This window comes from Miscanthus floridulus, chromosome 16 (assembly GCF_019320115.1).
Source record: "Miscanthus floridulus cultivar M001 chromosome 16, ASM1932011v1, whole genome shotgun sequence".
Lineage (NCBI taxonomy): Eukaryota > Viridiplantae > Streptophyta > Magnoliopsida > Poales > Poaceae > Miscanthus > Miscanthus floridulus.
In genome coordinates, this window is record NC_089595.1 from 14,354,856 (window position 1) to 14,370,539 (window position 15,684).

The following is a 15,684-nucleotide window of genomic DNA, read 5'->3' on the forward strand; positions in this document are numbered from 1 at the left end:
TGGTTTCCTCTTTGGATGAAGATAAACAAGTGTTCCTCGTGTAATTGCAATGTGTAGGCCAATGATGATAACAACCTAGGTTTCATTACCTGCCTTCATGCTTTGGTTCTGTGTCTCATGAACCAATGTCTTAGCTGGTTATGCTTTTGGACTGCTGTTGTATGTACTAAACTCATATTTATGCGGTTGATCTCTCTGTCACATTGGTTTTTAATTATCTCGAGGCAGGTATGATTAATTAATGCATCACAACAATAATTAGTCCTAAGGTCAATCTGATCAAAATCACTTTGTTGTTGTATCCTCTTGTCTGATCACATTTGTATTCTCAAATCTGTTGTTGTTTTCTCTATACACTGCTGGTTCTGGTATTTAGCCTATGGCTAGCCTGGCACCGACCGATGACAAAGGCAGTGGCTCCCGACCCTCTCGGCTTCCTCAGCGTCGTCTCTGGCGCCGTCCGCAGCCTCTTGCTCCGCGAAGCCATCGCTCTGTCCCTGCGGTGGCCGACGGCGCGAGCCCTTGGACGACCGGCACTGCACCCTTGCACAGTCGCACATCTCTTCTGTGCCCACACCGCACCACCTGCTTGTTGATCGATATCTGCCCATACCACAGCCCACAGCCACAGGTACTCGATTGGGTTGATGTGTTGAGTTGTGGATGGATGGGCGGTGGTGCCGATTGGAGCGCACGCGCATCGGTAGTTCTAGTGCTGGCGTCGAAAACCAAGCAGGCCAGCAACACCGTAGCAGGCAGCAGCAAGTGATTATTGTCTTTGCTTCTTCAGGCTGCCCGGGGCTTCTTCCTATGAGTTTTTCTCGCTAGAAACGCTCCGTCATTAATCGCTAAAAGTTCAAGTTAATTGGAAGAAAAAAGAGCTAAAACAGTGTTTATGACATTTCACTGTACCCAGCTCAAATGGCATCTCGCACGTGCCGTCGACACTGGGCCTTTTAGATGGATTTTTTTTTGATATAATATTATTTAAATAAATAATTATAAAATTAGATACCATTTTTAAGGAATTGCAAATCTAGTAACCTATCGGCAATTGAGCTGCCGATAGGGTGGGTACCCCCTATCGGCTACTCGCCAGCCGACAGGCGGCTTTTAAGAAATTGAAGTCTGATAGGATTTGGCTACTCGACAGCCGACAACTTGGCATGCCCACTAACCAGTCGTAACTATAACAGCTACTCTCTTTAACGCTCCAAGAATCCCTGACCTCTCAGGGCGTCGGCCACTGTTGGCCACGGTAGTTGACGCGATATTTTTTTTACAATTTTTCTTTTTTATTTTATTTTTCACTTTTCTATTTTAATTTTTTTTATTTTTCCCCTTTTTATTTTTCTCTTTTTTCATTTTTTTCTTTGCTTTTATTTTCCGGTTTTGTTTTTTTCCTGCTCTATACCAATCGGCGGGAGGATTCCTCACTGGAATCTTCTCGGCACCAGGCAGGCCGAGATTGGTAATATAAGCTCGTGGTGTGCCGACAGCCCGACAGGTCTTGCTCGAATGGACTCTTTTTTTTTTCAGCTCGTCTAAATCAGTTTGCACACCGACTTATTTATCCTATTACCACTAATCTAAATCCTAAGAGGCTTACTCCATGGGTATGCTATTCTAATATGATTCTATATATTATTTTTAAATCAAGGACGATATGTTGAAATTTGAAGCTAGGTAAATTCGTAACGGTGGTGTGACATAAGTTTTAGCGTACTTAGGATGTTTTGTTTTTCTTTTTGTTTACACCAAATTTTTGGAATGATGTCAGCAGTATCGGCTCAGGCGTAGCAGAATCGGACTCGTGGAGTTTAAATTAGACTATTTTCTTTTTACTTAAGAATTGTCTAGGACTCTGTATCAGCCCAGGGTACAAATATAGATCTCAGCTATTGTAACATTTTTCATCTCTCGATCAATGCACAATCTATTTTCCAGCTTCACGTCATCGCACTAGGAATAGGAGTAACGTAATTCTCGGCAAGTTCTTTGGTAGGCTACATCATTTGATCTCTTGCTAGATTTGATATTAATCAAAGTTATCGGTTCTATTCTGTTTAGTAAGGCTGCATCTTGTGATCCAACCTGTGGTGGTGCAACCAGCCATGTTTGTTTTCATGGATGAGAATGAGCCAGCCTGTGGTCAGAGGTCGCCGAAGAGTCGTCGGAAAGGTAGGGGGAGTCGTTGGAGAGGGAGGGGAAGTCGTCGCGCTGAGCTGGAGTCTGTGTGCACTCAATGACGGGGTTGGCAGCGGCGGGGAGGTTTTCATGGTAAACAAAAGGAGGTCATGAGAACGTCGCTGCCCGCTACAGCCGAGCCCGGCAGGAACGAAAGAATTTTTCGTTTCTCTAGGGCTATGCCCAGGGGTGCTTTGAGGGGCTTGCTAGCCTGGCTCGTGGGCTGGTCTAAGCAAACAAACAGCCTGGGTTGCACCCCCTAGGCTCAATGGCTCATCTGGACCAGGCAAACAAATATCCTCCTACTGATCCAACTTGTCACTCTCGTAAGTGCTCGTAAGGCTAAGGTGTGCGTGCATGCATTTATAAGAATGAGCCTGCATGCACATCTAAAAGATTTTAATATTACACATAAACCTTTATAAGAAATAGATGTAATTTTTTTACGTGACATACCCTTTTGTAAAATTATAATTTGTATATCTATTATAGTACTCATATCTATAATTAAAAAATGTTTGACTTCTTGAGAAATGAGAATCACTTATTTTAGGAACTGATGGAGTATTTTCTTCTGTAATTCTATATTCAAGTTTTTGAGTAAGCTGTTTAGACCTAAAATAACCTCAAAAATAAAATCATTTAAATTCATGGTTTAAAAATTTAGAAAAGACAACATTGAGCGATGTCCATCAACGAATACCCCACTGAATAGTTTCCTATAGCAAATTATAGAACAAATAGAGTAATATTTTCTAACTAAACGACTATGATTCTACATCTTCTGAATACGTAAATATACGTATCATAAATATGTGCCTAAAATATGTACTATTTTTTTATCTGACTATCAATAAATAAATAACCATCCACCCTAGTGTGGTATCCGCTGCTTTGCTGGACCAGGATGTGAACGATGACAAGAACATATAATGTGTTTGCTCCAGCACCTGTCACTGCGTTGGTGGTGCTTCTTTTGTCAGAAAACTTATCTAGCTCTCGTTGCCGGCCTGCGTGCCGAGGAAAAAATAATGTAAAGTTTGAGCAGACATGTGTTGCTCCTCTCTCGAGAGCTTTAAGTTTAATCCAAACCAGTTTAAGCTTTATCATATTTATCCTGTTGAGCCTACCCTTTGGGTTCTGTCAATTTCTAACGTGTTCCTTCCTGTTTGTTGCTCTTATGTGACTGTCGTTTGCTCTGACTTCAATCAGTGTTCCACTCTTGGCTTTGGTATGTACATGCTAGAGCCCATCAATATCTTTTTGTTTTCTGATCATGAATCATAACAAAAGAACAACAAAAATTCTGGTTTGGAATATAGGAGGCATTAACTCTCAAGCGAAATGGGATGCTTTGCGTAGTAAAATTGAAGAGAGTGCATGTCAGATTGTGTGCTTGCAGAAAACCAAGCGTAATAATTTTGACCCCTTTTTCCGAAAAAGTTTTGCCCCAGGTACCCGGACAACTTCAGCTTCTCCCCTTCGGTTGGGGCTTCTGGAGGTCTTATAACCATATGGAACAGCTGTCCTAGATGGCACTACGTACTATCCAATCTAATGCTTATGCTGTAACTGTAAAATTCCACAATACATTGGATAACAAGGATTTCCACTTGACTAATATTTATGGGCCTTCTGTCTCTTCTGAAAAGATGGCTTTTGTTACTTGGTTGACCAACCTGGATACCAGCAATTTTGATGACCGGCTCCTGGCTGGTGATTTCAATTTAATTCGATCTGCTGAAAATAGAAATAAACCAGGAAGGGACTTAGGTGAAATGCAATTGTTCAATGATTGTATTTTGGGCCTGGATCTTGTGGAAATACCTTTCAATGGTAGAAACTTTTCAGCTGTTGCCATCACTCGTCAGTGAATATGCTTAGTGATAAGCTGGACATCATCATTCAGTAATCATCTAGAAGTACTGAAAGAATCACATCGATGTTTAATGATAAGCCAAGGGCTATCAAGGATGGATGGATCTGATGACGATGAGGGTACTCCTCAGTAGTTAAGCGACTAAGATTGTCTACCGTCTGATCCTTTTGTTTCACTTCCTATCAGATATTGACATGCATGGAGTAAGCCTTGTTACTTGCATAATTATCAGTACTTATCAGTGTCTTTATACTGTTCATGATAATTAATCAAGGATATGACTCTCCAAGCAATGGTAACTTAGCATTGTAGAGACACAAAGTCACGAATCTATCCTGAATCGACACTGATTAGAGTGTCATATCTTGAGTTATTCTTTATTGTTCCGTGTAGGAGTTTCTTGTCCTCGGATAGAAACAGGTGTCCTCAATCTCACCAGCTGATGTTCATAGTTTTGATACTCAATACAGTAAAAACTATGTACACTTTAAACTTGGACCATTATTAACATCTCTTCAACTTGTCTAGTCTAATACTAAACTACGTAGAAAAAAAAAGTATCACTAGATTTATCTTGGAAAATAGTTGCAAATAGTACTCCCGCTTTTTTTTACAAGGAGAATTTTGTTTTATTATGATAAGACTTCTTGGATCGACAATTAGACTAGGAATATTTCATCCATGTGATACAATCATACAAAATTATGATAATGAGTAGGTAACTTTTTAAGAAGAGAATGTAATGGCATCAATTTTCGTTGCAAAAATTATACATTAATTGGTAGAACAAATCAGAACTTGTCCGGACCAAATGAAATAAGTCTTGTACAATTTCAACTGAGGGAGTATGACTTGACTAAGGGCATCAAAGTCATGAAGACCGCTAAAGACCTTAAGAGTGTTTCTTAAACTCACTATGTACGTCATCATTTGGAGAGCCATTTGAATAAAAAGACGTTCTTTATATATACGATAATGATATGGCCTGAGCGTCCGAACGGACGGACGCTCCAGTCCGAAATGCAACGCATGTCGTCTAAGCGTCGTTGCCACCGCCCCCCACCTGTTCTCTGTGTCGTCGCCACGCCCCACCCTGCCCTCTGCGTCGTCTTGCCCACCCCACCCTGCCCTCTACATGTCGTCGCCTAGCTCCGTGCGGCTCGTGCGACGTCGCCTTTTGCGCGCCGCCGAGCTCCACGTTGTCGGCGAGCTCCATGTCGTTGAGTCTGTGTTGTCGACGAGCTCTAGGCCGCCGCGATTCGTGCCACCAACATCCATGCCACCGCCCGAGCTCCACGCACCACCGTTGAGCTCTCTGTGCCGATGAGCCTCCGTTCGCCCAAGTAGGAGGAGATGTTGATCTAAAAAGCCTATGTTGCAATTTGCAAGCCTATGTTTCGAATGTTTCAGGTGTTTCGAGCGCATGTTGCATGTGCTTTAGGCACATGTTGCAGGTGTTGTGTTGCTAGGAGATGTTGCTCTGAAAGACTATATTGGAAGCCTATGTTTCAATTGTTTCAAGAGCATGTTGCAGGTGCTTCAGGTACATGTTGCAGGAGTTGTGTTTACGGATGTTGCAACAACAATATTATACATGTTTTAACAGTAATATGGGCATGTTCCAGTAGTATATCGCCTTGCAGCAACGATATTGTACATGTTTCAATAGTAATCGGGGCATGTTTCATTAATGTTGTAGTGGTGGGCTCCAAGGGCGTCCGTGCGGAAGCCAACATCCTCTGCGCACTGCCGCCATTGCCGCCCCCACCCGTTCTCTGCGTCGTCGCCGCGCCCACCCCACCCTCTGCGCGTCGGTGGCACCCTCCCCCTCCCGTTATCTGCGCTGTCGCCGCGTCCCATCCTGCCATCTGCGCATCATCGCCCAGCTCCGGGGCGCGCCGCCTTCTGCGTGTTGCAGAGCTCCGCGTCGCCGGCTCCACTTTGCCGCCAAGATCCGCGCCCAGACGCTCCGTCCCGGAACGTGCGTGCTCCTGTCCTCTGTGCACTGCTACCACTCCCCACCCATCCTCTGCGTCATTGCTGTCCCCAAGGGGAAACAGAGCAGTCGCGGGGCGTCCCAACGTCCGAGCGCTAATCCTTCCATTATAATATATCTTTCCGCCCGCCAACAATCTAGATGCCCTAAGGTGTAGTAGTGTCTTGTGACTATATCGCCATCCAAAATCGACACTTATTGATGACTGGAATACTGGATGGACTGAGAATAATTACGTTAGAATGCTAGATAAATAAATACGATAATTATTACTATTAGATGTGATATATATGGCCTCTATCATGCGGGCGGCACTGAGGAGCGTCACCACGCACCATTCCGCACTCACCTGCCCTCTGCTCAATAATCTCAATCTCTTAGCCATCCATACGCCATATCCACCATGCATTATACTATGCTCTATGCTCTACTAGCTGACTAGCTCTAGCTCTCATCTCACCCTCTAGCCCAACTACCCAAGTGGACCTCATGATATAAAGGGGAGGCCAGCTGAGCCCAAGGAATCAAGCGAGCTATAGCAAGCTGCCTGCGCGCTGTTTCTTCTTCCGGGCCTCCTCCTTCCTCCTCTCGATCGATCAAGCATCAAACAAGCTTGGTCTTTTGTTTCTGTCTAGTCGATCGAGGCAGGTACAGTCTGTCGCTGGACGTAGCGATCGACTACCATGTCGTCCTTGCTGTGCAGCCGCAGGAACAACAAGAAGGACGATGGCGAGCCACAGATCATCATCAGCACGCCGGCGGCGACGATGAGGAAGGGCCCGTGGACTGACGAGGAGGACGAGCAGCTGGTACGGTTCGTGCGCCTGTTCGGCGAACGCCGATGGGATTTCTTAGCAAAGGTGTCAGGTTTGCGCGGTGGCGGGTGCTTCGATCGATCCCTCTCCATGCATCGCCATGCCAGCGATCTTCAATATGATCTGCGTGCATGCATGAGGAGGATCGGTCGACCCAGTGACGTCTCGATCGAGCAGTGCCGTTAACCGTTTGCCTCTTCTTCTTCTTGTTCTCCCTCTCTCTGCGTCTGCATGCGGCTCTTGTGGATGGACGCAGGTCTGCGGCGCACCGGTAAGAGCTGCCGCCTCCGGTGGGTGAACTACCTCCACCCGGGCCTCCGCCGCGGCCGCATCACCGCCGACGAGGAGCGCCGCATCGTGGAGCTCCACGCGCAGTGGGGCAGCAGGTGGTCGCGTATCGCCAGGAGCCTCCCCGGCCGCACCGACAACGAGATCAAGAACTTCTGGAGGACGCGGACCAGGAAGAAGGCGCTTGACGAGAGGAGGGCCACTGCGGGTGCGGGTGCGGCCGCGACAGCGACGACGGCGGAGCCAGCGTCGTCGTCGTCCTCGGTGACGACATCCGAGTGCCGCCGCCCCGGATCATCCCCCACCAGAGGCGCCGCCACCACCACGCCGTCCTCATCGGGCTCGTCGTCGTCGCTGTGCGAAGGGCGCTGCAGCGGTGACGGTAACGGCGACGGTGACGGCGAGCTCGAGGAGGCGTCCACGCCCACCGCGGCGCCGGCAACCAAGCATGAGCAACAGCAACAGCAACAGCAGCCGCAGGAGTACTACGGTTCCAGCATGGACCAGCTGTGGAGCGAGATCGCAGCAGCCGATGCGGCGGCGATGAGTTACCTTGTCGGCGACGCCTGCTGGGGCGGAGCTGGTCATTATTACTATGGCGCTGCCGCTGAGCCGCCGCCGGCGTCGCCGCCGTGGGAGTGGGAGTACTGCGGCTCGGATTTTTCGCTCTGGAGGATCGACGACCAAGAGTACTACAAGAAGATGCTCGACTCCTCCTGATGATCATCCCCAGGCGTATCCATATCCATCACGTACCTACACTACACGCTTAATTTGGTAGTACGTGCTCTGTCAATTTGCTCATCATCCAAGCGAGGAACGAATTATTGAGTGGTAGGGATGATAGATAGATAGATCATCTATATATCTTAGTAAGAGCTTATTATGAATTTAGTAGATCATGGTGGTGGGATGAGAGCACTTTGTATTAATGGTGGTTTCAAACTAGTGTGATCGACTGAATATATATAGTTTGCATTTGTCTGAATCGATCGATCGATCTCCTGATCGACGATACTTATATATTGTGTAACCTCTACTTATTAGTTACTACTTAGCTTGTTGTGGCCTAAAAGATGGATGATATGAAATCTGTCGGTGATCGAGTTTTACCATGTGCATTTGCAGTTATATGTTTGCACTCTTCATGATTATTAGTATTATTATTAGGTGTGGTGACAAAAGAATAAGCTGAGAGCAAGCAGAACAATAATCAGTTGTGATTTCACCAAAGCGAGTACAGAGTATATATAGATAGATTCTCACTCCATTTTTTGCTCTATATATGTGCTACTTAATTATCATAAGTTCATGCCACTGAAGAAACACAAAATGAAAGTGAAAATATTTATGTCATGCAACAAGGAAAATAAATTGCTATTGATCCATCAAAACTTCACTAAAGCTTGCCTTGACTAAGATGGTATATATTCATCATTAGAAGCTACTAATAACGAAAGTGTTCTCGATCATGATGGAATAATTTCAGTTTGACCGCTCCTCGATCGTTGCAGGAGCACACGGACAGATATATAAACTGTGCCAGGCGTACGTGTGACGCGTGTCAATATATATGCAGACTTGCAAAGAAAATAAATAACATAATTGTAGAGACTAGTACAGAATCTGCACCAGGGAAATTGAAATTTATACCATGCATGGAAGGAATAATTCCAAGAGAGTGCACGCATGATGCATCCATGCATGCATGGCGGCACTGGTTGATTGCTTGCTGCATGGGAATCTAATAATGGGACCCTCTCTAGCTACCAGCATCTGTGATTAGAGATGCTTGGAGAGAGAAGAGATGCTTGGAGAGAGAGATCAAACAGAGAGCCAGCAGGCAACAGGAGGAGGAAGAAGAGCAGCAGGAGGCTGGCCTAGCGCCATTGTTGGTGCAGGTCCCTATCCAAACTTTTTCGTTGCGTGTGCAGTGCTGCCACCTTTCCATCCCTCCAATCGTGTCAGATTCCAAACCCCATCGCAAACTAACACTAGATTTTTGATACTTTATAGCAAGTGTATGTGTGAGAGTGATCGATGGAGATTAGTGGGTGATCCACATCGCCTGTACGTGGGAGCATATGCTGGACAATGAAAATGCTACACGCACACACACAAAAAAGAAAGTATCTAGGTAAATGCCCATTTAATTTACGCCACATCAGCCTTTTTGTTCCTTTTGTTTCCTGTTTTTGGCTAGTTTTTTTTTTTTTTTTTTTTTTTTTTTTTTTTGCTTTCCTGTCTAATAATATAGCACGACAAATCTCTTGTAGTCCTTTTGGAACAAAAACAATGTCCACCTGACCTCCTAAACTTTACTTTTCACTATCGTCATATAAAAAAAATTCTGATGCCTAAAACCATCAGGAATTACTCAAATACATGTAGGAATGCAATTACAGACAGCAAACCATGAGGAATTTGCCAACATGAGCCAGTAATCAGGAATTTGTTTACTTTAATACTATGATTTCTTAAAATCGGATAAATATTCACCTTTGCTTGTGAGCCAATTCCCGTTTTTCACCTGCTTGGGTTAGTCTTCATGGATCACTACAGGTCCAAACCCAGCATAGATGAGTTTGCTAGCGGGGGTTGACAAAAAAAAAAAGATCAACGATACTTTTAGAGGGGAAGACAAGCAGGAAGAAGAAACACCAGGGATGTTGGATCAATGATGTTGAAAAAACTGAGTCTTTTTTTATTTTGGGACAGAGGGAGTAGGTAGGTGCCGCCACGCTTCGTTCTCTTTGGAGGGGCCGGTCCTTGCAAGTTGAATGGAGGGTAACTAAAAAGGCCAAGTGGCTTTTGTGATAAGGGGGTTGAATGTATTAAAAAGAATAGAAATAAATAAACTAAAGCTGGTGATAAGGAAGCTAGTCTCTCTCTGTCTCAAGGTTGCGCACAAACAAACAATGCATGCATGCTTCACCTTTTCTTTCTTTCTTCTTGTGCAACAACTGCATATATATATACACACACACACTATCTACATGCATGCCTACCTTTTGGCCCAATCCCGATTAACCTAGCATTATCATCATCGTAAAAAAAATTACATCCACTAGCAGAGCAGCCACCAGTGTTAGTGGTGGATTCACCACACAGCTAGCCTTGTTTAGTGCGCGTGAGTGATGCATGGATGCCTGCCGGTCCTCTTTGTAGGTTGTAGCGCTAGTGCGTGTGGTATAGCAGCTAGTAACACGTACGGACAGCAGCAGGCCGGGACACGGATGCATGGTGACCTCATCGGCTCATCGCATCCGTTAAATATTTGTTCCCCACTGACCAGCTCTTCTCGAATTCTCGACCGTTCACCTTTATTTTTCTTGTTTTTTATAATTTATTCCCATATGAAACAAATTAATTGGCATTTTCTTTTCTTTCACTACAACGAACTCTGTTTAACTAGTTAATTAATTCATCGTTACATTAAAAGCTAGCTAGCTAGCTAGCTTGCCTATTGTTAATTAACTTATTTTGCCCCCAAAGAAATAACTTATTCAGGAATAAATATGCGTTAGATAATAAAAAGTATGGCGTGAAAAATACGGCCATGTACGTTGTCTATTCTTCAAATTAATGCTATTCACACAACAGCTGAATAGGTTCCATCTTTCCCGCCGATTATCTGTACATCTTGGATTCTATTATTCTTGCCACTTTCTGTGGTACTGGAAAGTGATAAAAAAAAAGGGTTCAGCCCAATTTTTATTTTTATTTTTTGCAAAGCACAGACGTAGATTTCACAAGGAAGCTAACGGGTGTTTGGTTCTTTAGTCGCTCATAAAATTTATGTCACATCGAATGTTTAAATACTAATAAGGAGCATTAAATATAGATTAATTACAAAACCAATTACATAGATAGAGGCTAATTTGCGAGATGATTTTTTTAAGCCTAATTAATCTGTCATTAGCACATGTTTACTGTAGCATCACTTTGTCAAATCATGGACTAATTAGGCTTAAAAGATTTGTCTCGTAAATTAGTCCCAAGTTGTGCAATTAGTTTCGTAATTAGTCTATATTTAATACTCCATGCATGTGTCCAAACATTCGATGTGACAGAAATTTTAGAAGGCACTGCATGAACCAAATAGGACCTAAACGCTTAATAGGTCGATATAGATGGTACATGACAGACATGCTACAGGGGGCTCCAACTCTCAACTTACTCCCTCCGTCCCTGATAAGTCAAATTTTTTAAACTTTCATCGAATTTCTAGAAAAAAACATTAAGATTTATGGTATCAAATTAGTATAATTAGATTTACCATATAATATATTTTCATAAAGTGCTCATTTTATGTCATAAATGTTGTTACTCTCTTCTATAAAATTTGTCAAACTTAAAAAGTTTGACTGACACGAATTCTAGGAATTGATTTATTTGGGGACGGGTGGAGTAATTGTGTATCATTCATGGCACTATTCATCAAAGTCGTTTTTTTCTCTTCTCTCAAATGAAATAGGAGCCAGCAGGACAAGCTACTATTTCTAGATCCTCTGACTCCGACTCCTCGGCCAATGTAGCACGGAGCCAGAGAGCCATGAGGAGGCCGGCCAAAAAGGCCCTTAGAGTTAGGCCACGTTTGGCACGGCTCCACTTCACTAGTGAAGTCATTTTTTTTAGCTTCAACTCCACGAACAACACTTCTGGTGGAGCTGAAGCTATTTTTAGACCAAATTTGGCAAAATAGCTCCACAGGTTAAAAAACAGCTTTTAAAATTTAAATTGACTATTATACCCTTCTCTTCCTCCTGTATTTCCCATCTTCTCTTCCCTGCGACTTCTCTTTCCTCCGCATGCCCACGCATCGACCCCGCTGCTTGTGAGCTCAAGAAGATGGTCGTGACGCACGGTGACGGCCTCACCCCGGCGATTGCGCGTCTTGGTGGCCACGCGCGTGACACCCACGTGCCCCTCCCAAGTTAGGGCAAATTTGGCACCCCCGCATGGTAGGGTCCACGTGCACGGGTTGGAGCTGAGTGAATAAAACCATTATTTTTATCTCCATCCCACCTTAAACTCATGCGAGAGCATGTTTAAGGGACTCCAAAAAACGAAGTCGTTTGGTTTTACCTAGTTTGACACAAAATGACTCCGAACAGCTCATGAAGCAGGTGGAAAAACCGTGCCAAACGGGGCTTTACTGTTTGAGTTTCCGTACAATTTTGTTTTCTTAAATCCAAAGATGTGAATAGATCTAAATGTTTATTTAACTGAATCAGTAGGTATATATCGACACGACGATGCGCGATGCACACATATAGACAGGAATACTATTTTTTAGAAAAATAATTTGATCTAATAATCTCCGCATATGTTATATAAAGTGTACTTTATCCATTATTATATATGAGACCAATCTCTAGCGGATTAAAACATGCTTTGAAAAATTAAACGAGGAAAAGGAAAAGAAAAAGGAGACAAAACTGCTGTCATCAGAACATGGGTATATAAACTTTGGGCCTCCATTCGAAACGTCAATTTGGGCTGGGCCACACGTCGCCATGGATCCGGGCACTCGCATGCATCCACATAGGAGGGCTGGGCCTTTGCTTCAAACCTATCCTTGCCTGTGACGTGTAGACCGTAGCCACCAGATGTTTTACTAGCAAATATACCTGCTGTCGTTAATCTCGTTGCATGGTCATCTTAGGATTTGCAGCTCGATGTTTATTCAAATTACGTCCCTCTTAGGTCTCTTGGGTGTGTGTGCGTGCATAGTGCTCCCTGCTGCGGAACGATGGGTGGCCAGAATGATATGCATGCATTCATGCCTGCCTACATGAGGTTAATATAGGGTTTTGGTTGAGCGGTGAGCCGTAACAAAAAAATTGTGAACTATGAGCTGCGAAAAAAAAAAGATTGTGAGCCATGCACCTTAAAATTTTCTAGATTGTTTGGTTAAAACAACTATAAAAACTATCCACTCTCTTTATCTCCCTTGCAACAGCTATAAAACATCGCTCTATTTCCACCCATTTGGAATAGCAGAAAACCAAACACCAAAGGCAAGGTCCAAGGTGCTACGAAAATTATACTGCGCGAAAGCAGCTCTGTCGACATAAAATTTTCGTCTCTGTGCCGAGGACACACGCAGCAAGCCAGAAGGGTCCGCTCGATGGAGCAGATCCGCCTAGCTTCAATGCAAGGGTGGTCGATCCTGCGCAATCCTCTCGAGACGTGCCAGTTAATTTGACCCTGCAATTGACAATGAGAGAAAGCTCATCAGTAATTAAGGGCGGAACGGGCCGGTGTTGCCAGACAGTCCTGAATGTGCGGCTCTAAGAGGCGATATGAGAGGAGATCGACTAAATAGTTGATCCCAGCATATTTACAAGAATGAATCGGTTAAAACTCATGGGGTTGTATAGGAAGAATAGGTTATCATTCAAGATAAATGTTATTTAAGCAAATATTAATCAATGACAATAAGGTATCAACGGTGATCAGTTTGTACTGAGCCAATGATTATAAGTAACCGAACTCCTTTTTATATAAAGAAATAATTCAACATCACTTAACCATTTAATAAAGATAAATCTAATGAACATGTTAGATCTCATCTATCGTCATGACCAGTGGGGTATAAGGCAGAATCATGCAGGCCGTAGAAACAACAATAGACTCAACGACCCTAACTCATTACTAATATCAGTGGGGCATGAGGTAGAATCATGCAGGCCGTAATATAATAACAAGATCATAAGACTAACATATCTTTCAACTTATCTCTACTTCAACGATCTCGTAATGTGAACTGTTCGTGAAAGCATTCGATATCGGCTAAATAGCCGATTCAGGCATAGCGCACAGTTAAGGTCATGCCTTCTCAGGAACGGGTCTACCAACTAACGATCCCCGCTCCACGGTGTCAACAGTAGGGTGAGAGGCAGAATCCCACAGTCCGTGATGACGGGCCATGAAACGGTTTTCATTAGCTAATAGATTTGCTCAAGATCGAATATGCCTTAACCGCACGCTATGCACAATTAAGATTGACGCAAAACAGTCGATAAAAACATAACTCATCGCTTAAGATGTAGATTAGACCAGTTTTAAATTAGCAAACGATGAGTTAAACAAGATGTAAGGCCGATCCAAACCAATCTCAATCGGGTAGAATGATATTGTTGTAATTAGATAAACAATGAAAGCAATAAGTAATATCGGTAACTTAATAAATCTATCAAAGACCGCCATGCTAAGGTAGAACCAATAACTTAACCTTGATCTAATTCAAGCAGTGGGGTGTGAGGCAGAATCACACAGGGCATACTTGAATTAGATAAGAGTCGATAACTAGCCTATACCAGAGTCGCAGTGGGAGTCGACCGGATCGATGCAGCCATATGAACAGAGGTATAAACCATGACGGTACTTACAGACAAGCAGTGGAGGTCGACCGGATCGATGCAGCCATACTTGCTGAAGAACTCGCCGAGATCTACTCTACTCCTACTCCTAAGGGGTGGTCGGAGCCAAAAAAAAGTAATTGACTTTGTATTTGATTGGTTGATGATTTTACAATAGCCAGGGTTTGGTATTTATACCCGGAGCCTAAAAACGAACCTTACTCGAATTCGACCCAATACAATTCTTTGGTATGAAGGAAACATTCCTATCTTAAGACAACTTGGACTCTAATCTTTCCCCTTTTGTAGAGTCCGATATGTATTTTCTTGGCACCAATCATATTCTATCATTGTTATCTACTGACGTCATTCGAAGAGAATGGATCCAGTGTCGCATTCGATCCAGCAGATATCAATCTTTACTCTATCGATTTCTTGATTGGCATAAGTCTGGAAGCCTACGAGTTCCCGCGCTTTCCTCCCAAATTTTGGTGTAAACACATGCCCCCCAATTTCGGGATTAAATGATTTTATCCCGAAATTCCGGTTCACTGGTTTACCATGCTGCAACTGCACCATCCGAGATATACGCACGACTCCTGACTTCCTGGCCTGAGTTCCATATAACATCCTAATAGTATATCTTGCAACTTACTCGGCATGTTCGCTTTCTCCTTTCTTCTTACGCCAACTTCAAACAGCCGACGCCATCATCGACGAGGCCTCAAACCCTAGCAGATCATCCGTTCCAACGAACCATCGTCCAAGCAATCTTCGCCAGTTCCAAACCAATTTTCGACCGCAATAGCGACCGTCGACCACGTCCCCGAGGTATATCTCCAAGTCCCCATTTTTTGAGTATCGACCGGCACCCCATATCTTCTTTTTCTTGAATTTATTTTTTATCTGATTTCTAGGAAATGAGGAACGAGATCTTGATTCCATCAGCTGTCGTCCCTAATGCTTACTTTCTCGGGCCTATGGGTGATTCTGATCCATCCAATTTTATTCGCCAAGAAACCAACCAGATCCCCTTTAAACAATATGTAGTGGATTCATCCTCCTGGAACAAAACTTTCTTCAGAAACTGGCCTAACACACCTAAGGGATGGAGAGATTGGTTCTGTCAGGTATCTGCGAAAAAAGGCGGAG

The 15,684-nt window shown here is 43.8% G+C and overlaps 1 protein-coding gene across 1 annotated transcript; it reads left to right on the top strand.

The window, feature by feature from the left end:
• Positions 1 to 6,414: 6,414 nt before the first annotated feature.
• Positions 6,415 to 8,186, top strand: LOC136512727 (transcription factor MYB59-like). Its single transcript, XM_066506728.1, has 2 exons — positions 6,415 to 6,929; positions 7,134 to 8,186. The coding sequence occupies exons 1-2, from the start codon at positions 6,746 to 6,748 to the stop codon at positions 7,883 to 7,885; spliced, it is 936 nt and encodes a 311-aa protein (XP_066362825.1). The 5' UTR covers positions 6,415 to 6,745; the 3' UTR covers positions 7,886 to 8,186.
• Positions 8,187 to 15,684: the final 7,498 nt, after the last annotated feature.